The sequence below is a fragment of the Orcinus orca genome, chromosome 5 (genome assembly GCF_937001465.1).
Source record: "Orcinus orca chromosome 5, mOrcOrc1.1, whole genome shotgun sequence".
NCBI lineage: Eukaryota > Metazoa > Chordata > Mammalia > Artiodactyla > Delphinidae > Orcinus > Orcinus orca.
The window spans coordinates 7,261,215-7,284,454 of NC_064563.1; the positions used below are offsets into that span (position 1 = coordinate 7,261,215).

Consider the following 23,240-nt stretch of genomic DNA (forward strand, 5'->3'; position numbering starts at 1 on the left):
TCAGATTCTTTTCCTATATAGGTAATTATAGAGTATTGGGTAGAGTTCCCTGTGCTATACAGTAGAACCTTGTTGATTATCTATTTCATATATGGTAATGTGCATCATGTTAATCCCAAACTGCTAATGTATCCCTTCCCCACACCTTTCCCCTTTGGTAACCATAAGTTTGTTTTCCAAGTCTGTGAGTGTGTTTCTGTTTTGCAGATAAGTTCATTTGTGTCATTTTTTTTAGATTCCATGTACAATTTAATACCTTCCCAGTAATGAATTTGTTAATCCCCCTACCCACATATACACACACCTTTCTGAAACTTGTTGTTTTTTTTCTGTATTCATGGAATGGTTAGTTTTGTCACTATCCTTTCAGTTACCTAGCTGAAATGAATCAGTCTTCTTTGGGCTTTGTTTCAAACAGATAATGCTGACTTAAAAACCTATCTCTTCAAACTCTCCCCAGTCACTCCCTCAATTTCCCAATTGCTACTGGCTGAATTATGACTGGCTATATTTTTCAGGTGGAATCCTGCAACAGCCCACTGATTTGTCTTCCTGGCTCCAGATTGATTTTCTCCCTTCAAGTTCTTATCTAAGTTATTTTTCTAAAGATACAGATATAGTTACCTATCCTTTTGAACTGAATGTTTTCTTATAGCTTAACCTTGGTCAAAGGACAAAAGTCCAAACTCATCAACACAGCACACGTGTCATGTACATGCCCCAATTTCCCTTGCCATTTTCATGTCTTCCACTCACACTGTTCTCCTTTCACACCTTAAATTTTAAATGTTTACTGCAACATCACATTTTTTATACAGTTGCATGGGCTGTTTCTGTTATAATTGTCATTTCCATCCAAATAATTCCTACTCATTGAGCCCAAATGGGGTCATTTATATGACGTCTTCTGGGATACCCCCCACTCTGAGTAAAGGTCTCCTCTCTGCTCCTCTGACACTTTGCTCAGATCTTTATTTTAACACTTGCTAATTTGAGCTAAAGTTTACATATGTTTCTCTAACTGTATTCAAAGTTCCTTTCTGGAGATTGAAACTATTTGTTTTGCATTGTTGTATCTGCCCCAGGAGTTAGATTACATATCCTTCTTCAGACAAACATCTAGGGAAATCCAGAAAACATCTCTGGCCTCTTCCCAAGGGTGTCCTTCCCTGTCCTTGACAGTGATCCACCTTGCAAGTTCTACCTTAAAACCTTATCACACTGATCAACCTTCCCAATTTATCTTTAATCCATTGCTTTTCATTTGTTGTCATGTTGACTAATCTCTCAACAATCAATACAGAATATTTTTAAATGATTTTGTGTCTCAGGCATCATCTTACCCACTCTGGAGAAACAGCATAGTAGTTATTATTTCTCCCACTTATTTGGCTGTAAATATCTGGAGGATGATAGTGTCTGGAAACAACAAGACCATTATGGGCCCTGAATATGTCTGGCTCTGTTTTAAGTGCTTCACAGATATTATCTCATTTAATCCTCCCAGCACTCATTCCCAAGGTCAAAAGATTAGTAGATGACCATTCTGGAATGTGAATTTAACTCCATCCACCACAAGATTTGGATTCCAGGATACTTTATTGTTTTAGAACCAGTTTCATCTTCATGTTCCAATGCTGAGCTCTCCCCTTCATCACCTTTTTGAACCCTGTGTTGTCTATATTGTATTCCTTTTTGGATTTATGTGATAGAGCAAATGGTTACAGGAACTCTTGCTTGGCCGTGTGTCATGCAGTGCATGGTCTCTTCCTGTTCATTGTTTTGGAATTGTTTGAAATTCAGCTTAGGAGTCTGACACTTGATCTATGATGGGTGTTTCTTAAGGGTTGATATTTCCATCCTAAAGGCGCTCAGGCAGCCAGATTTTTTTTTTCTTTCCTTCTTTCTTTCTTTCTTTTTTTTTTTTCCAGGTAATTAGCAGAAGTTGTTTAGCATTAGTAATTTTCTTCATTGTGATTGCTTTTCTTATGTTTGCTTTTCCTTAGCCAAGAATTCTTTACCAAATGCAAATGGTTTTCAAGAAATATCTGGAGAACTGGTTTAGAAAGTTCACTTAAAATACAAATAAATTCAGCAACAGAGGAAGGATGAAAATGTAGTTTTTCACTGTCATGTATTATTTTCCTGATCGAAGGAATTACAGATTCTAAGAAGTGGAGGAAAGCAACTTCCACTGAGTTCCTGGAAGATTTCAGAGGAAGTGACATCATCCTAAATCATATTCTTGATGTTAAAATATTGTTTAGAAGAGTGATTATTTTAAATGGAATAGCTTTTCTGATTAAATATGACCAACAGTGATCCTTTATCTGCAACTATAATTTATTGATATCAAATATGAGATGTTTTGGACTAATGTATATTTTTTAAGAGCCAAGGTTCCTTTTATTCAGATTTTTTATTTAAAACACATTTAGATAAAACTTCTAGTTTTTATTTCAAAATGGGACAGAGAGCATACAAATATAATTCCTTTTCTCTCGAGATTTCTTTGAAATAGATCTAAAGAAATACAAAAATGAGAGATTGCTACAAAAGAACAGAGATGTTTCAGATCACCATGGATGGAGGTTTAAACATCTCTGGGAGCCAGATGGTGGAAGGAAAGAGCATAGAAAAAGAAAGGAGAGAAAAGTATGAAGTCAGAACCTTGGTGAAGGTCTGGAATTAGGGTCTGCAGATACCATGTTGAGTGAATAAAGCAGAAAGCATGAGACAAGGGGGTCTGAAAAAATGAGGATTGACTGAGAAGAGGAGAATGTGTTTTAAATTAAGATTAAAAACACATTTTTATAGAAAAGGAAAGGCAAAAACGAACAATAGAAAAGTACGCTTTATATATGTAGCAGTCGAAAATAAGACAGAATTTCAAGCAACTGATGGGTAATAAGAAAGTAGAAGCTACTTTGCTTGAAGCTAAAAGATTCTCTTTTGAATGAGCCAAGTTTTGTAGCATTGGAACCATAGAAAATGTACTCTAATCCTAGCATGTTACCTGGTCAGTGGACAAAAATATTGATGAAGTCAAAACAATGATAGTGTTGTTTATTAGCTTTCAACTTTTAGATTCTTCCTTGAACAAAGCCTAGAAGAATGGGTAGTAGTTAGAGTACTAACTATTTCAGGTAGAAAATGTTGATCATTTAAAAGTGTAAGAGTAGTTGAGAGAATTTGGAAATTGGAAATTGAGGAAGAAAAAATGTACGAAAACGAGTAACTTCAAGCAGGGAATCTGAGATCCTGACTCAAGTTAATGGAACCAGACATAACTATGGAAACATATTATGTACAGTTGTAAAATAATAAGAGAATATTCAACTTAGAAAAATTTGAAAAGGTTTGTAGAAGATTGTGGAGAGAAAGACAAAGTGTGATAGTGTATATGTATTAAATTCTCATCTTTATTAGTGTCTAGAGATATATTAGCATGTTACTTAGAGCCATGATGTCAACTGGCAGAAACTTCTTAATAATAATAATAAACATTTCATTTCAGGCATTTACCTCTGGGCTGAAGCTCTTTTGTACTATTTGGTTTGTTACCATATGTGCATTATTTGATAAAAAGAAACAAAAATAGAAAAATTATAGCACAGTATTTTGAGAGTCTCTCTGGAAGAAGACTTGAAGTGCCCAGGAATTACAAAATGTACTAGTTAGTATTCCAACTAACAAAATAACCTCTTAAATCAGTGGTTCTCAACCTGCTTGCTCCTGGGTATCAAGCTGAGATTTGCAACCTGCTTCAGGCTATGGGAAGAGAGGTTTAAGTGGTTACAGTTTATATTTTACTTTTTACAGTTTATGCAGTTAAGCCACCAATCATCCAGCAACATTGTATTTGTGGTTTTTCAAAAATTTATACAAATGTTTCTGTATGATAGACACCAGAAGTGTTTAAATTACAACCAAATGCAACTATGCCTTTATGGTCAAAAGAAGTCCTTAGGTACTGGGTTACCTTCACTTTTGGTTCAGACAGATTTGATCTGAAGGATTTCTGGAAGGACATGATAGCCTCAGCTTCATTCTTCCTTGACCTTCACAGTTGAGAACATCTTTGCTGACCACTTGTCTATCACTGTATCTGATTCAAGCTTTTAACTACAGTTCAACTTTACAGGGGTTCCTTTAGGTCCTTAAAAAGGTCAGGAAGTGAAAAACAGGCAGAGTCCAGAAAGATGTAGAGAGAAGTGAAACAGTTTAACAACACTCTGGAGATTAAAAATGACCTACAGTGTCATTTATTAACAAGCAAGTCAATGGTTAGAAGTACTTGAAAATATCCCTTGTTTATTTCAAGTTGTTCTGGTTTAGTTTTCTTCATCAGTTCTTTTTTTTTTTTTAATGTGTATGTGTTTCTGCCCATGGGTTGCCAATTCCCAAGAACCCCAAATTCAGACACAGTTTTTAAGTTGATTTCAGAAGTTTGTTGAGCTCCTACACATGTTTGAGAGTCAGTATGATATGTAGGAAGAACACTGGTTCTTAATAAACCTGGGTTTAAATCTTGGAGCTGCAAATCATTTATCTTGGCTATTCTTCAGTTTTCATTTCTTTAAACAAGGATATTACCATATCTTTTATAGAATTCTTTAGCTAAAAGTTGTTTATTGGTGGCAAAGAAGACATTGGTTTCCTGGAAACATCTAGGGAAAACATTTTAATCACAGGAAGTTGAGTCTGTTACCAAGGTTTTGACCAATACTTCTTAGTCATCCCCCATGGAGCCTTTTAAACTTTGAACTAATTTGCCTTGGGTTGGGGCTCTCAATCTATACCTTTAACAAGCTCCCAAATGATTCCTGGTGTACAGCTGAGGTTGAGAATGATTGCTTTAAACACATGGCATGCATTTTAAGAGAGATTATTATTTATTTTTAAACCTGCAGTTTATTTTGAATATTTCCATCAAGACCTCCACACACAGTTGGCCTTAGATGACAATGCAAATTTTCTATGAAATTGAACTGCATGCTTCAACCAAGAATTATATCTTGGGCCACCTTTTTCTCCTTAAAATGATTGACAGCAGCTGGGGTGCCTGCTTTCACATAGCTAATGACTTTCTTCGACAATAAACCTTTCCTGAGCATTTTCTGTGTTCAGGCACTTGTTTTTCAAAGATGAATAAAACTGACTATATCTTTTGCAGTTTCGGGAAGGGAGAGCTGTAAGCAGAATATCTGGGTGGTGGAGAGTATATGACATGACATTGGAATGTACAGGGTGTTGTGAAGACTGGGGGGAGGGGTATTTAGCCCCACCTACCAAGAGACCCCAGGGATTACTCTGGGAAAAAGAACATTAGGAGGGATAGGCAGGAATTACACATGTAATAAGTAATAAAGATTGGATAAAGGAAAGAACCTTACAAAAGAGAAGGAGACAGTAAACCATACCAGGTTATACACGAAGTTGCCAGCAAATCTGTAATACTGGAGGAAATACAAGGAGGCAAGGAGGAATGGAAATGAATCCAGACACGTGGGCCCGGGCTGGTTCGTGGAAGGCAGTGTTTGCCAATGTAAAATGCCCTTCAAGCCTTGCATTCCCAGTTGATGGCTAAGAAAAATAGGCATCTGGGACACCTATGGGGAGGTGGGGGAAATGTGTGTGTAAGTTGGCGAATGAATACTTCAGTGCAAGGAGAAGTCAAATAATTCAAGAAACTATCAAGTCTAGCCCAAACACAGACCGAAAGAAATCGAATCCTGCCAAATTCAAAAGAGTGAGAGATTTTATGTAGGGAATTGGTGGATAAATACTGGTACATAAATTGGTACATAAATAATATGCATGCATGTGTATACACACACAGACATCTGCACAGACATATATGTGTATTTGCATTTTTGAACAAAACGTAAAGACAAGTAAGGATATTCTTATGTGCCTAATTCCATATGTATGTGTTCACTTGGGATTTTCATGCTAGAAGAGATCATGTTAATTACCTATTGAGATGGAATTTGTTTAAAAAGAACCATCCCACACATCGTTATACGTTCTCAAAGGCATTAAAGGTTGATGAAACAGAGACAAACAAGCAAAGGAGCAAGAAAAAAAGGCACAATGAGAAACATGTACCCCCAAATTTATGTTTTTTTCTAATTTAACCAAACAATTACAATCAGGATAATTGCTCACATAGCTCATACCAATATGCCATTGTTTAATTTTTCTATAGATGATAACTTTTCACTTTGTGACATTTCAAAAGTACCTCATCAAAATTTATTTGAGGACTCACTAGTAAAGGTCTGCTTCTTTCAATTCCATGAGCCTCATCTCTATGTATATTTCAATTTCTTAAACATATTTCTTCTTCCCAGACTCTTGGGGATGACAAGACTCTTTGAGGCTAAAGTTGATCACGTCAGAGAGAAGGCAGGCAAGGAATGGTCTCAGTGATCCATTGCTAGTTCAAACTTTCCCTTTTAGGCACTAAAACAAGAAAACTGATTTTGATTTTTCCTTTAATCAAGAAGTCCTAGAATTAGTGCCTGAGTAAAATTTCACAGTGGTTTGTAGATTTTTATATTCCCCATTCCATTTCTTATGGGTTGAATCGTGTCCCCCCAAAAAAGGTATGTTCTAGTCCTAACCCCCAATACATCAGAATGTGACCTTACTTGGAAATGGTCGCTTTACAGAGATAATCAACTTAAAATGAGTTCAGTAGAATGGTCCCTAATCCCATATGACTGGTATCCTTATAAGAAGTGGAAATTTGGACACAGAGATAGACACACACAGGAAGCTTGCGACGTGAAGATGGAGGATTAGAAAGATGTGTCTATAAGCTAAGGGTTGCTAAAGATTGCTGGCAAAAATACCAGAAGCTAGGGATAGGCAGGAAGAATTCTCCTTACAGATTTCAGAGGAAGTAAGTATGGTTTGCAAACATCTTGATTTCGAACTTCTAGCCTCCGAGACTATGAGATAATAAATTTCTGTTGCTTTAAGCCACCAAGTTGGTTAGTAGCCCTAGGAAACTTATACATGGTTCAAATCTTAAAAAGGGGGTATTAAAAGTCCGGTCAACATAGTCCTTTCACCTTGTTATCATTTCAAGCTAGACCATAATCCATCCAACCATCTGTCCATCCATCCAGCCATCCATCTATCCATCCATCCAACCATCTTTTCATCCATCCATCCTTCCATCCATCTATCCATCTATCTAGTAGCACCATGATTTTGAAAAAGAAAGGAATTTAACACAGAAAAATAGAAAGGACATAATTTTAGATTAAGAGAAAATCCTTTCAGTTCAGCCATCAGTGATTTATGTACAAAAGTATTTTGTCCTCACCTTTCTTTTCACCTCAGAATACAGCAGGTTTCAACACCTGGCTCACATTTTGGTGACCTGCTGAGGAACCAGATGTGTTTGTGGACTTCTGGTACAGCTGGTAATAGAATGGATTTCTGGAATTTATCCTCCAGCTCAGTCTACAACGCCATGCTTTCTGGGGCATTTTCTGTAAATGGAATCCCAGCTCTGAAGTTGTTGGATTTAATTACCTAGACATTATTCGGAGACCAAGGCTGACCAACCATTGGGTAACCTGTCTCCTGGCTCAGGCAGGCCCCATAGGCATTCATTGTCTTCCAAAGAGGTTTGGCCATTTAAGTCCACCAGAAACGGGATTCTGATCAAAGCATTTGAGTCAAATTTCATACCTGTAATGCTGATAACAAGGTTTCTAAAGTGTCCAAATTAAGCACTGGTATCTTCTCTACAGAGTGGTGTTAGTGTGATCAGGCAACAGTCATCCCTCTTAAAGAAACTTAATATTCTTTTGGCCAGAGAAAAAAATCTCATTGCAGAAAATGGGAGCCCATACATAGAATGAAATCACCTTCTTTCCTTCCTTTTTTCCCTCTGACCTTTTCCCCTCTCCTGGTATAGCTTTTCTCATTGATAAAGTGAGATATTTCAGTAAAATTTCAATATATATTGAGTACCCACTGGGTTCCAGGAAAAGGAATGAGAACCACAGGAGGTGAGAAGATGGGTGAAACATAGTGCCTACTCACTGAAAATACCACAAATAGATGATGTCTAAAGGTGAGCCAGGATTAAACTTCCATGACTGAGACATTGTGTCGGTAACGATTCCACACATCCACTTAAAAATCAAGGAACTATACTCAATATCTTGCAATAATCTATAAGGGAAAAGAATCTGAAAAAAGAATATATATGTGTGTGTGTGTGTGTGTGTGTGTGTGTATATATATATATATATATATGGGGCGTATATGTATATGTATATGTGTATGCATATATATCTGGTTTCCTGTCATGGTTAGCTTTTCTAGGTAGGTCCACGCTCAGCATTAGGTACAGAGGAAAACTGTAGATTAATGAATTTAAAATAAATGATACAAATGAACTTCTTTACAAAACAGAAATAGACCCACGGACATAGAAAACAAATTTACGGTTACCAAAGGGGAAGTGGGGGTGGAGGGATAAACTAGGAGATACACACTACTATATATAAAATAGATAAACAACAAGGACCTACCATATAGCACAGGTAATTACATTCAATATTTTGTAGTGACCTATAATGAAAAAGAATATGAAAAAGAATAGGTATATATATGTGTAACTGAATCACTTTGCTGTACACCTGAAAGTAACACAACATTGTAAATCAAAAATATTTCAATAAAAAAAAATTTTTTAATAACAAAAAAAGAAAAAAATACCTTGAGTGCAGCTATCTGTGGGCATTCCATGACAGCACCACAACACATTGGTTAAATGCAATTTGCTGGAGCACATAAATGATTCTAAGAAAAATAATGTCTTAAGATCCCCCTAAGATCATCTATTCTTTACTTTGAACTGTGTTTCACTTTATTAGCCTTCTCATAGAACATTAGGGAAAATAGCCATGGCAGAAAGCTACTGACAGTGAAATGTCTCTTCCATTTAGACATGTCCTGGGTACTTGGAGAGCATCTGAATGGCTTTGCTCATTTAAGTTCAAGCATTGGTTTCCTAAGCAAAATCAGCTTCTCTTGAACTGATCAGAACAGTATGTCTGTTAGCCTTTGTCTAGGAAGAGGCCTGGTGGAAAAATGGTCTGATATTGGCACTAAAGTATAAAGAGAACCAATCAACCATTGCCTCATTACTTAGATGACACTATGTCTATAAATGAATTCATAGATGAATACACGTAAATTCTGCTTGGTGGCTTCCAGTTGTAGATTCTACTCCGAGCTTCTATATTCCGATTGTATCATGGAGTCATTTATCCACATGCTTTTGCTTCTAATAACCTCTCTTCACCCCTCATGCCTAAGGTTCCCTTGTGAATCCAGGTTTTCTCACTGCTGTTGTTAACACCATTCCAAGACTGATGTTAAGTTTTGTTATTGGGCTTTAATAATATTCAATTTATTTAGCAACTCAACAGTCATGTGTTGAGCCCTGGCCCAAGTGGGAGACACTTTGCTGATTCCTGGGTACAAACAACAAAAGGACTCAGCCCTGCCTTGACTCTTCCCTCTTTTGGATGAAACAAAAGAGATGAGAGATCTTCAGATGGTGCGATGGAGTGTCCTGCAGGGTGAGTTGGAGGACCTAACCCATTTGAAGGAGGTCAGCTAAGAATTCTAGAAGAAGAGATGAGTTCTGATTGGAGTCCTGAAAAGTAGGTAGGCATTAGCCAGGGAAAGATGAACCAGAAAGCATGGGGAAAGAGTTTTCAAGGCAGAGGAGGAGGAATGTGCAAAAGACTTGAAGGTAAAGGAAAGCTTGGTGCATTGAAAAACCGGCTGTGCCCTTAATGTACTTATGTGACTTAGTCATGTTGCATTTCCTACTTAAATGTATCAAATTAGCAAATTTGGGCTTGACCTGATTAATGAGATTGATGGGAAAAGCCTACCTCTAGTTGAATGAATTCCTTTGTTGAAAGCACTCATGCATGTCCTTTGCTACTCGACAAAATCCAAGAAACCATGAAACTTCACGTGTACCTTCTGTTCCACATCCCCCGAGCTCCACTCAGAGCTGCGTCTTGGTCTTGAGTGATTGGTATTCTTGTTAAACTCCCTTCCAACCCGAATCTTGTAGAAGAGAAATGCTGAAAATGTTCTGTATCTTAGTGGGGATGGTGATACCATGGGAGTATGCACATGTTTTAAAAAATCAACTAATACACTTCAGATGTATGCACTTTTTTTGGTATGTAAGTTATATGCCCATTTTAAAAAGTTTTTTTTTAAAAGGACAAAAGTTGCAATTTTTTTCAAACGGACAAATTTGTTGGAGTGCAATTATTGGAATTTTTAAATTCGTGTTTTCTAAGGTGTGGTTATGTCATATAAACACCAGTTTTACTAGTTCATAGTTGATGGAATAAATTACTCAGTGTCACTTGTTATTTCATGGTCACAGACATCCACGACAGTGGATATCACAGAGCTTTATCGTGGTACTGGATGGAGGTAGGGGTGGGTGCCGAGTGGGAAGCTGTGGGTATTAGTTGACTCTGCCACTTACTGCTTCTGCGATAGGCAAAGGGGGAGTGAGACCTCCTCAGAAAGTTGTTAGGATAGAAATAATACTTGCAAACACAGTAAGTGCCCTTAAGGTAACCTTTAGCATTATTGTTACTGGCCATTGTTCCCTAGAAATACCAGCCCGAAGAGACAACCTTTATATTTCTGGACTTCTAACTTCCTGGCATTGAAGTTCTTATTCTTTGATTTGAAGCCACAGTACTAATGGGAACAGAAAGAGGAGAGGTCTCTTGGAGCAGGAAATGTAAACTCAGGGTTAAGCCTCATCCTCTCTGAAAACACAGCAGCATCCTAAGAAAGGGAATATAGGGAAAGAACTGTGGCTGACTTCCCTGGGAAGAACTGTGGCACTGGTTACTCATTTACAAATCAATTTAGCAGAAAGCCCTGAGGGGAGTTGAGGGAAAAGCTAGGCCTGGGAGAGAAATGCAAAGACCCTTAAACTTGAAATGAAGGAAAACTTATTCATTTGGCTTTAAATAAGGCCACAGACTGAGTTTGAAATTGAATTTTACTCTGTAGTTTGGGTAAGCATAGCAATAGCTAGTGTATCATTCTTCACTTTTGTTTGTTGGTTTGGGGAGGGGTGGATAATGTATTTAGAAAATTTTAGCTTTCAAAATTTCCCACTTTAGAGATTAAATAAATGTCTTAAAATGCCATGTAGCTTTTACCATTTCTTTTCGTTTTTAATTCAGGGCTGCATGGATTCAGTGAAATGTCTGGCTCTGATTTCTGTGTATTGCACGTTTAGTTTAGTGACTTTCGTTTTGTACGAAGGCATTACATCTTATTCGTATTCGTATAACGATTTTATTTTACCAGATGACTATTTTTTAAACTCTGCATTGAACAAAGATGCTAAATTTAAAAACAAAGAAAACAGCAAAAGCTTTGGTTATATTATTTTAGAAATTATTTAAAGCAGATATTTTTATTGTGAGACATCTCAGCGCATTTAATATTTGATGTGCACTGTGAATGTCCAGGCTGTGGTACCTAGATTTCCTACAACTTATTTGATCCAAGAATCCCTTTTCTCTTTCCTACACACATTGGCATTTCTTCAGACTGGTTCTGTAGACAAATTCCTAATGATGATATGCATACACACAATAAGGTGTGATTATTTTAACAGATCAGACCTGTTGGTTCACGGGGAGAAAACCAACATACATGACTTTTGTTTTTGAACAAAATGTTTGATTATAATGGTAAATAATGGTGTGTTTGGACAAAATGATCCAAGTGGCTGTGTGTGTTTCCCCTGAGTGACAGTAGATGCTACTTTTAGTTATATACTATGTGGTATCATTTAATTAACTATTTAACAACAGAACTGGTTATTATTTAGATTTTGCCCTTTTATAATTCCTTGTTGTAAGTGGTTTTACATATATTTATAGATATATATATATTACAGAGGTGATTATGACTTACTTTCATTAATAAAGGCATTAAACTTTTGTCATTCTGTTGTACTAGGTTTCTAAAATAATAAAATATAATTACTTTTGGTGGTATAACTATGTTTGTGGAAGCCATCATTAAAATATAATTCGGTTGTGCTTTTTTAAAAGTATACTGGGAAATAAAATGGTCTCTGAATTAGAATACATTACCTAGCATTTGGAAATTTGATTTTATAGCAACAGTGATCAGAACAACATTCAATTCAAAAAACAGAATTAAATCTAGAGAATATGACACATTTGTATGAAGTGTCTACTTCCAAAATACCTCCTACTCTTTTCCAGATTGAATGTGGTCACTGCAAGTGTCCAGTGTTAATGAAAGACAAAATAATATGTTACTTGCAAAATATGATAAAAACTCAATAGTGTGTATTTTCAGAGAGCCCTTAGTATAAATCTGTAATTCATTTTTATTTCAAAGTGTCATTATAAGGGGCCTTCAGTGTTCCTAAATGGAATATAGGCATAATTCACCTGATCCCTAATAGAAATGGACCCCGTTTGTGCAGACAGAACAGATACAACAGAACATGATGAGACAGCTACCTCTACATCAGTACCTCTTTCAGCTTTTAATTTTTCTCTGGCTGTTGGCTGAAAGCGAAGTTATGCCCCGGTGTTCTCTGTGCTGTCACAGAAGCATTGTGATGGCATTTTTAGAGTCGTATAAGAGTGATCCTGGGCAGCAGAAAGTGGGCTCTCAAAGCCTCCCAGATTCACTCATCTGTGTGGTCAATGGGTTTCTCAAGTTCTATGCATTGTCCATTTTGGTTCTGAGGAAATAGGGGTGAGGTGAGGTTGATGGAAGTTTGACTTACCTGGGGTGGGGGACTTGGTAGTGTATATAGAGAAGAATTCTGTACCATGCCCTTTGACCTTTCACACTATTCCTCTAGAGCAGGTTCAAGCTAAGATCAAGAAACTGTAATTTTATGTTAATTTTTAATGCTTGGATTAAGATGCTGAACTGAATTTAGGAATGCGCTTAGATTATGTATTAAGATTTGAAAAAGTTATAGAATTTACTGGAAACAATTCAAATATCCATCAACTAACAAATGGATAAACACATTGGCGTATATCCGTATGAAGGAATACTACTTGGCAATAAAAAGGAATTAGCTGCTGATAGATACAACAACATGGATGAATCTTAAAAGCATCATACTGAATGAAAGACACCAGACACAAAAGAGCACATACTGTACAATTCCATGTATATGAACTTTGAGAAGATGGAAAAATATCGTGACAGAAAGCAGACCAGTGCTTGCAGAGGCTGGGTGGAGGTAGGAATGGACCACAGAGGGCAGGATGGAACTTTCTGGGTAATGGAAATATTCTATATGATAATTATTAAGGCTGTATCTATTTGTCAAATCTCATCAAATCGTACACTTAAGATTGGTGAATTTTATTGTACATCCATTACACTTAAATAAAACTGGTTAAAAAGAAAATATGGTAGAATTGGAGGGGGAGGGAGGGGATCCTGGAATGTGTTAATTCCTGGAAGTGACCAGAAAAATCATGGGGCCGTTGAGCTTCATCCAGAATCTGGGATTAACATGAGAAAAAATTTAAAGTGATGATGGAAGATAAAAATGAGAACCCATGAGTTCTTCCTGATCGTAACTGTTTAATATATAAACCACCCAGCCCAGTACTTAGCACATGGAGGCACTTAATAAATGCTGAGTGCTATTAATTCTCTTGTTGATGTTGTTGCTGTTATTACTTAGAACAGTGCACTAAGGTGTCTAGACAACCTTTTAGGAGTCGTGAATGTAGACAGAACCTTGCTCCTAACCAGTGAAGAGGGCTTATGAGTTAGCTGGTTCTGATGATTTGAAATACACAAAAGGAGGTGGAATGTATCAATGACTGGTTTAGGCTAATTACTGAACTATTATGTATCCCAGAAGCTGAATATTAGAGCATCGTTTCACAGACACGTTCTTAGCTTTTGTGTGTATGTCAAATCTTTTCTGAGCTAGCTCAACCCATTGGGAAGACTCTCATAAGAAGTTTGTATCTGATGAGAGTTAAGAGTTCCAAAGTCTACAAGCATTCAACAAAAACGATGGCTGTATGTACAACACTGGGATGATTTTGAAATGTTTTTTGGCCATGTGAGAAATGGAAGGTGTGCCAACAAAGACCACAGGAGTGTGAGGCACCTGTTAACCTTGATCATCACGTGGGATGTGCAAAAGGGAAAATGTAATAGACAACATTTATTGACTCATTTTTATTTATTTATTTATTTATTAGGTTTAATTAATTAATTAATTTTTGGGCTGCATTGGGTCTTCGTTGCTACGCGCGGGCTTTCTCTAGTTGCGGCGAGTGGGGGCTACTCTTCCTTGCGGTGCGCAGGCTTCTCATTGCGCTGGCTTCTCTTGTTGCAGAGCACAGGCTCTAGGCGCGCGGGCTCAGTAGTTGTGGCTCACGGGCTCCAGAGCGCAGGCTCAGTAGTCGTGGCGCACGGGCCCAGTTGCTCCACGGCATGAGGGATCCTCCCGGACCTGGGCTCAAACCTGTGTCCCCTGCATTGGCAGGCAGATTCTTAGCCACTGTGCCACCAGGGAAGCCCCTTGACTCTTTCTTTAAATTAATTTTTATTGGAGTGTAGTTGCTTTACAATGTTGTGTTAGCTTCTACTCTACGGCAAAGTGAATCAGCTATATGTATACATATATCCCCTCTTTTTTGGATTTCCTTCCCCTTTAGGTCACCACAAAGCATTGAGTAGAGTTCTTGTGTGATACAGTCTGTTCTCATTAGCTGTCTATTTTATACATAGCATCAATAGTGTATATATGTCAATCCCAATCTCCCAATTCCTACCATCCCCCCTTCCCCCCTGGTATCCATACATTTGTTCTCTACCTCTGTGTCTCTACTTCTGCTTTGCAAATAAGATCATCTATACCATTTGAGAGTCCACATATATGTGTTAATATACGGTATTTGTTTTTCTCTTTCTGACTTAACTTCACTCTGTATGACCATCTCTAGGTCCATCCACGTCTCAACAAATGACCCGATTTTGTTACTTTTCATGGCTGAGTAGTATTCCATTGTATATATACACCACATCTTTATCCATTCCTCTGTTGATGGACATTTAGGTTGCTTCCATGTTCTAGCTATTGTAAATAGTGCTGCAATGAACATTGGGCTGCATGTGTCTTTTTGAATTATCATTTACTCTGGGTATATGCCCAGTAGTGGGATTGCTGGGTCATATGGTAGTTCTATTTTTGGTTTTCTAAGGAACCTGCATACTGTTCTCCATAGTGGCTGTATCAATTTACATTCACATCAACAGTGTATGCGGGTTCCCTGTTCTCCACACCCTCTCCAGCATTTAGTGTTCGTAGATTTTTTGATGATGGCCATGCTGACTGGTGTGAAGTGATACCTCACTGTAGTTTTGATTGGCATTTCTCCAATAATTAGTGATGTTGAGCATCTTTTCATGTGTTTGTTGGCCATCTGTATATCTTTGGAGGAATGTCTATTTAGGTCTTCTGCCCATTTTTGGATTGGGTTGTTTGGTTTTTTGATATTGAGCCGCATGAGCTGTTTGTATATTTTGGAGATTAATCTTTTATCAGTTGCTTCATTTGAAAATATTTTCTCCCATTCTAAGGGTTGTCTTTTATCCTTGTTTATGGTTTCCTTTGCTGTGCAAAAGCTTTTAAGTTAATTAGGTCCCACTTGTTTATTTTTGTTTTTATTTCCATTACTCTAGGAGGTGGGTCTAAAAGGATCTTGCTGTGATTTATGTCATAGAGTGTTCTGCCTATGTTTTCCTCTAAGAGTTTTATAGTGTCTGGACTTACATTTAGGTCTTTAATCCATTTTGAGTTTATTTTTGTGTATGGTGTTAGGGAGTGTTCTAATTTCATTCTTTTACATGTAGCTGTCCAGTTTTCCCAGCACCACTTATTGACTTCTTAATGTGCCCGGCACTGTACTGTGCTCAGTAATTTCAAGAATCATTATGTTTAAACTTCATCACAACCTTAAGAGATAGATGCAGATGAGCAAAGAGGTAGCACAAGTATTAAGAAGCAGATCAAAATTTGTATCTGACTCTAACAGTTGGGAATCACTGATGTGGACCCTGGGACAAAGCTTGGTGAGGAGACATGAAATTTTATCAGAGCTAGGTTGCTGACACTATGTTTTGGGTGTCCCTTTTCCCGTCCTGGGAATGGGATGAAGAGAAGTAACTGACATCTGGCCCAAACTCTCTGAACCTCAAGCAGTAAGTCCATAGGATAGCAGTATGTATTAGGTGATCAGTAAATGATTGTTGAAAGAATCCATAGCTCCATGTCTGAATACTTAGAAAGCAGGATTTGTGTACAGGTAACCCTTGCTTTTCCAAAATTCTCTTTCTGTCACCTCGCTTTGACCAAAGATCTGTATTAGTACCTGTTTCTGCTAACCAAAGGAAATCCAAAGAGGATTTTCATTTTTACACAAAAAGGCAAACAGCGAAAGTGATGTTCAGCCTTTGTTTTGCAGCAGCTCTTACAGAGGCAGCATGAACCCTGACCAGCAAGGCTGGCATCTCTAAGCTCCATCCCCTCCCCAGGCAACTACACTCAGCATCCAGCCGCCATGGCTTTGAACTGTGTCTGTGAGCATCTGTGCTTTATCTAGGTTTACACTGTGCAGCCGTTAGCAAGATGTGCCCTAAGGTAGTGGCTTCTACTTTCAGATAGCAGGGGAAATCTATACCACACTCTTAAGGCAGAAAGAGACCAAACATAGCATTAGGTTAATTATCCATAATGGGGCTTAAGTTATTTTCATAGCTGCTCATCTGACTAAGTCTATTTTGAAGTCCGTTTGGGGCAATGGCATAGACTAACTTCTGTGTAAGGTTTCTGGCATTCACAATAACTTGAGTTTGGATAAACCTTTAATTATATTTGAGGATTATCAAACTGAGGCAATTGTTGATCCTAACTGAGAAGAACGGTTTAGCATGCAGACTCTAATGGGTACATTTATCATTTCCTTATCGTCCTGCGCTGCGGGCTCGTTGTCTATTTTTCAAGAAAGTAGAAATGCCATTTCTTAGAATAAAAATGTTCCTTATAATGTAAGCTGTAGATTGAAGCTGTACAGATTGGTTCTTTAATGAAATAGGCAACATTCCAATGGAACGGACAAGCTTTATTTCTATTTGTTGTATTTTTTTTCTCATTACAGATGGACCCGATTCAGAAAGCTGTAATAAATCATACTTTCGGGGTCCCTCTCCCTCATCGAAGAAAGCAAATCATATCATGCAACATTTGCCAGCTGAGATTTAATTCTGATGTAAGTTTATCACTTAGTATTCACTGGAAAAAAATGTATTCTGCTGTTCTAATCTTGCAGAAGAGATTTCTTAAACATTTTTCTCCAATAACTGAGCATGTCAAAATGCAAAGGTAACATTTTAACTCCTTATGTGTTTTAAGTTTGGACTTTATTATATTATGTTTGGTTGTTTTCTATAAAAAAAAAATCACACCTAAACAAACTGGTATACTTGCACTTTAATGGTATTTTTTAGTCTCTTGGGAATGCTAAATTTAGGTAACACACTTTGCCTTTGGGGAATGGTAACAATTTAGGACTAACTAGGCTTTCAGTAAATCACACCTCTGAAATAAGGTAGGTCCCAGATTATATTTCAAAGCCAAGGTTTTGGCTTTGTATATTCTCTTCGCCTGCCCTGACGGTCCCTAATTGCAGATCTCTGGTGTCTTTAATTGTATTTGTGTTACAGACGTCCAGTCACTGACCTAGAAGTATAAGCATTTTAACAGGGGGTTCTGAAGACCTCAAAGGCCCCCAGCCCCTAATGAGTAAAAGTTAAGTGGAGAACATGACAGGAGCAAGACAGTGTAGACCTGACACTTTGCAAGTTATTCACAGAGAGGGATCCTCATCTTTTATACCTTTTCTAAGGGACAGTGTGGACTCTGGGTTCATCACAGAAGCTAATTTTGCTTGTGGTCAATATGAAGAAAACTGCCGCCTGTCCCCATCCTACTTTGGAATGTAGTCGGTCCTGAGATACAGAAAAGAAAAGGGACGTTGGTTTGGAAGGAATAAAAATTGAACATCTTGTTGACACTCTTGGTAAACAGAGGACCCCATCTATCAAAGTGGCCTTTCCAGGGTGCCATGTTATTGCCCTAAACGGATATGCTGTATGGAGATAACCAAACAGCTCTGGATTCTGGAGAATGTTAGGCCTTCCAGTATTTAATCACCCTAGGCAAGTGTGTCCCTTAGCTGATCTGATGATAAGGGTTTCATATGAGATAATCAGGCACAGGAAATAGATGTGGCATAAATAAAGTGGCTTTTTCCTTCCATGAGAGCCTTTCATTTGTATAAGGATTGCTACTGTCTTATGAACTCATACCTACTAGTATAATCATCAGGTAATTTTATAGCATTCCTTCTGTTGGCTTAAAAAGAGGAATAGATTGCCTGCATAGCACTTGAATGGCATTTGCTGCTGTAAAAAAAACACACTAAACATACAGCATTTTATTTGAAGTGTTGTCTTTTTGCTTTGTTTTGTTGTTTGTTTTTGAATACTGAGCACCTTGATTCGATTTGAATTTTAAGAAAATTACTATAGTTTAATTTATTAAAAAATATTTCAAGTGATGAATGTTATATAATAACCTCTTCCAGCTGGTGTAAAAAAAAAAAACAAAACAGTTTTCCTGACTTGCAAATAAGAGTTCTGAACTCAACAGTTGCAATTTTGATCATTTTTAAATACTCAGCAAACAATCATATAGTTCCATAATTGTTAAGTGTGTCCTTCTTTATTCCTTTTCTTCTTAAATCATATTGATATTTCACTTTGGTATTGATCAGATAATGTTGCAAAAGTCTCTGAGGAGCCCTGTTTCCCGCTCCTTACGTCTAATAGGGGCTGTTTCAAATATCAACCCTTCTGCCAACAATTTCACTGCTAATGTTTTTCTCTATATTAAGAAAACTTCTTGTAAACTGGAAGCCAGAAAGAGACTTCAAGCTCGTTGAACCCACTCTCCCACTAAATGTAAGAAAACCATTTGCTATATCTAGACTAGGTCTTTGCGTTGATTATCCCCAGTGACGGGTAACTCACCACTTCAAGACACAATTGGTCTTTTTTTTTTGGCAGGTGATTCTACTAATCCTGTAGATGGATATCAAAGTCATATTTAAAACTTTAGAAATACTGTCAGGTATGCTTTAGGAAACACACTATATTTCCATATATGATTATTAACATAAAGAACATAATGTAAAATAAAGATTTGCATATTTCTTTTCTAAAATGTAATCTTATTTTATTTCTTAGTAAGAGATTAAAAATGTATTTGTATTCATTTGCTAATGAATTTTCAAAGTGATATAGGAATCAATATGTATTTATTAGGGAAATTGCTTCTCATTCTTATAACTTTGTTCTCAGGTTGCTTTAAAAGGAAAATGGCCAAGGTATTTGGAGAATGGACAAGAATCATTCTCGGTCATAATTAAACAATTGCAGACTTGACCACTCATTAGATGGTTACTGTGTTAACCTTTTATTGTTGCTGTAACAGATTACCACAAATTTGGTGGTTTCAGACAACACAGCTCTATTAGTTTATAGTTCTGGAGGTGAGAAGTCAGAAATGGGTCTTACATGGCTGAAAGCAAGGTGTTAGCAGGGTGATGTTCCTTCAGGGGCTCTGGGGGAGATTTCAGTTCCTTGCCTTTCTTTTTTATTTTTTAATATTTTTTATTTTTTATTTATTTGGCTGTGCTGTGTCTTAGTTGCGGCACGCGGGATCTTTAGTTGCGGCATGCGAGATCTTAGTTCCCTGACCAGGGATCAAACCCGGGCCCCCTGCATTGGCAGTGTGGAGTCTTAACCACTGGACCACCAGGGAACTCCCCTTGCCTTTCTTTTCTAGCTTCTAGAAGCTGCCCTCTTGGCTCGCGACCCCCTCCCATCCTCAAGGCAACGAGGCCAGTTGAGTTCTTTGCACGTGGAATTACTCTCTCTCTCTTTTGCCTCCCTCTTCCACATTGAAGGACCTTTGTGATCACCATGGACCCACCTGGATAATCCAGCATAACTTTTCTATTTTAAATTTAGCTGTTCAGCAACCTACTTTCATCTGCTAATTTAATCTCCTTTGTCACGCCACGTAATGTAACATATCCATCGATTCCAGGGATTGGGACTTAAACATCATTATCCTGCCTACCATAGGTACTCACGTGGATGTCTGACTTACATTTGAACTGAATTTCATGACCACCTGAATTTATCAGATAATTACCCAGTCCAAATCTTCGGTCTGTATAAACTGGACACATGAATTCAGTGCCCTTTTCCTTTCCTTGAACCTTGAATATAAATTCACTATGCAGTGCAAGTTTTTTAAATTGCAGTTTTTTTTAATAGGAAGACCCAATGTTATTGAGTTTATAAATGATATAGCAACATATTAACTGTGAGTTACAAACAAAATATAATTATTGCAAAATTGAAATACAGGAGTAGAAACTCCTTTAGAGACTTTAAATATCTCCGTATCATTATTATGTCAATAAAGGGGAACTAATGTGCTGAAAATATAAGATTTGTTTATTTATTGACTGGTCATATCTATATATACTAATTTCACGAACTATTTAGTACTGAATGCCAAGATCAATTGGATTTATCATTCATTCATTCATATATAAAAAAAGAAAATACATACATATGTATGTGTATCTATGTATACATACATATGTATGTGTATATATACGTATATATATATTTATATAGATGTATAGATATAGATATCGAGCATTGTATTCCCAAAAAGCTTTAAATCCCAATACAACTGTCTGTTTGCTCTTTCCAGGTAAATCTGGAATTTATCTTGCTATTTCCATTCTTAAACCTAGAATCTGGAAAAGTAACACTGTAATTCACTTGTATGCTTGGTTGAATCCTCTATCACGTAGGAAAGTATTTTTGCCTTGTGAACCTTTTTACATTTCAAAGCTTCTTCCCCTTCCAATGAAAATAATAGCTTCTAGTTCTTTTCATCTCTGCATCATGAAAATTCAATTTCCTTTCCCTCTAAGCTTTTATTTATTTTTTTAACCCTTCGTATTATAAAGTCTGTAGTTTGGTGGTATGCCATACCCGTTTCCTGTACAGTACTTTTTCCATTTTTAGCCCTGCAGATATCTTTCTAAGTGGCACATTATATTGTATGCACTTTAAATCAGATTGCCTTCTCCTGGTGCAGGCTTTTTCTTTGGGAAAAAAAAAAATTCTTTTTGACATTTATATGAAACACACATGAGGTTATGCAGAAAGCTTCCAATTAAAGAATGAAAGGTTGTAATTTGTCCAATTATTTTATCAGCATCTTAAGATCAGCATAAATTACCATTGGCCTGGACCAGTTAGTAAGTGTGCCTTTGAAAGACAACTTACAGCAAGGCCAGCACATATGTAAAATTATTGAGGTAGAAAATGATTAATTACTCAATGACTGTTTATAGAATGAGAAATAAGATCTCAGGCCCCAAAACTGAGGGATCATAAAATTGTGGTATCTGATCATCACTCTGGTTAATATCCCCAAAAGAACATTTCATGATATGTTAAAGATGGAAGGAAACTTTTGCTAATTTCACAGTGGAAACTGAAGTGTAGAGAGAGTGTAGGAGGCTTATACCAGGCCACCTAGCCAGAGGCTAGCCACACAGGGTCGGAGTCCACTTCCAGGCTGTTTCTGCTTCACCTGGTCCAGGCAGGGCAGCAAGTCCATCCAGAGATCCAGCAGCTGCGACAACAATGGCATGGATGGCATCCTCTGTGTTTCCTGCCCAGTCCAGCTGCCCCAAAGAGAAAGCCTGAGGGCTCCTTCCCCCATGGAACTAACCCAGGGCAGTCAGAGCTGCTGTGGAGGTCACCCTCACTGCGGGCTAGGCTCCGCCACAATGACTGACAAGTCCTCCCAAATGGCATCACTCCTGTTCACTCACACAGTTCAGTCATAAACATGGTGAAAATTTAAAGATAAATGCAAACTACTGAACTATAATACAGTAACAACAAATCCTTTATCACTCAGAATGGCCAAGCATTAATTATTTCAGGTGACTGTTATGAACCAGAGGAAAAGCAACCTCATTAGAAGATAACATTAGGGCTTCCCTGGTGGCGCAGTGGTTAAGAATCCACCTGCCAATGCAGGGGACACGGGTTCGAGCCCTCTTCTGGGAAGATCCCACATGCCGCGGAGCAACTAAGCCCATGCGCCACAGCTACTGAGCCTGCGCTCTATACCCCGCGAGGCACAACTACTGAGCCCACGTGCCACAACTACTGAAGCTCACACGCCTAGAGCCCGCACTCCGCAACAAGAGAAGCCACTGCAATGAGAAGCCCGCACACCACACTGAAGAGTAGCCCCGGCTCGCCGCAACTAGAGAAAGCGCGCATGCAGCAACAAAGACCCAACACAGACAAAAATAAATAAATAAAATAAGTAAATTTATGAAAAAACAAAAAGAGAGAAAGAAGATAACATTACTTACAGATCTCAGACCCCTCCAAAGGGAATCCTTGGGACCATCACCAATATAATTGATATTTACATTTTCCAGTGGTATTATAAAATAGAAATCATTATTGTTCTGCACTTTAGAAACCAGATATGTAGTGAAATGAAGCAATAAATCTGAATTTAATTCATATCTCTGTCAAAACTTCCATTACCAAATGTGGCAATATAATGATGAAGATGCTAATAGGAATATTTCTTCCTACCAAATGACCAAACTTAGATAATTACACTTTCGTTAACATCATATCTTAAGACACATTTTTTTTTTTTTTTTTTTTTTTTTGCGGTACACAGGCCTCTCACTGTTGTGGCCTCTCCCGTTGCGGAGCACAGGCTCCGGACTCGCAGGCTCAGCGGCCATGGCTCACGGGCCCAGCCGCTCCGCAGCATGTGGGATCTTCCCGGACCGGGGCACAAACCCGCGTCCCCTGCATCGGCAGACGGACTCTCAACCACTGCGCCACCAGGGAAGCCCCCGTGCTTACGTTTCTTAAAGGAAAAAGGATGGTTGCATCTACTATCCTATTATGGTTTTCAA

At 37.7% G+C, this 23,240-nt stretch overlaps 1 protein-coding gene across 6 annotated transcripts in view; it reads left to right on the forward strand.

Moving 5' to 3' along the window:
- ZNF385D (zinc finger protein 385D) overlaps positions 1 to 23,240 on the forward strand; it is a 940,592-nt gene that overhangs the window by 786,689 nt on the left and 130,663 nt on the right. For 5 of the 6 annotated variants that reach the window (XM_049710123.1, XM_049710121.1, XM_033431981.2 and 2 more), the window contains one exon: positions 17,286 to 17,396. The exons of the other annotated variant lie outside the window; for it this stretch is intronic. In XM_049710123.1, coding sequence (XP_049566080.1) covers positions 17,286 to 17,396 — 111 coding nt within the window. The remainder of the gene's footprint in view (positions 1 to 17,285; positions 17,397 to 23,240) is intronic. 6 annotated transcript variants of the gene reach the window in all.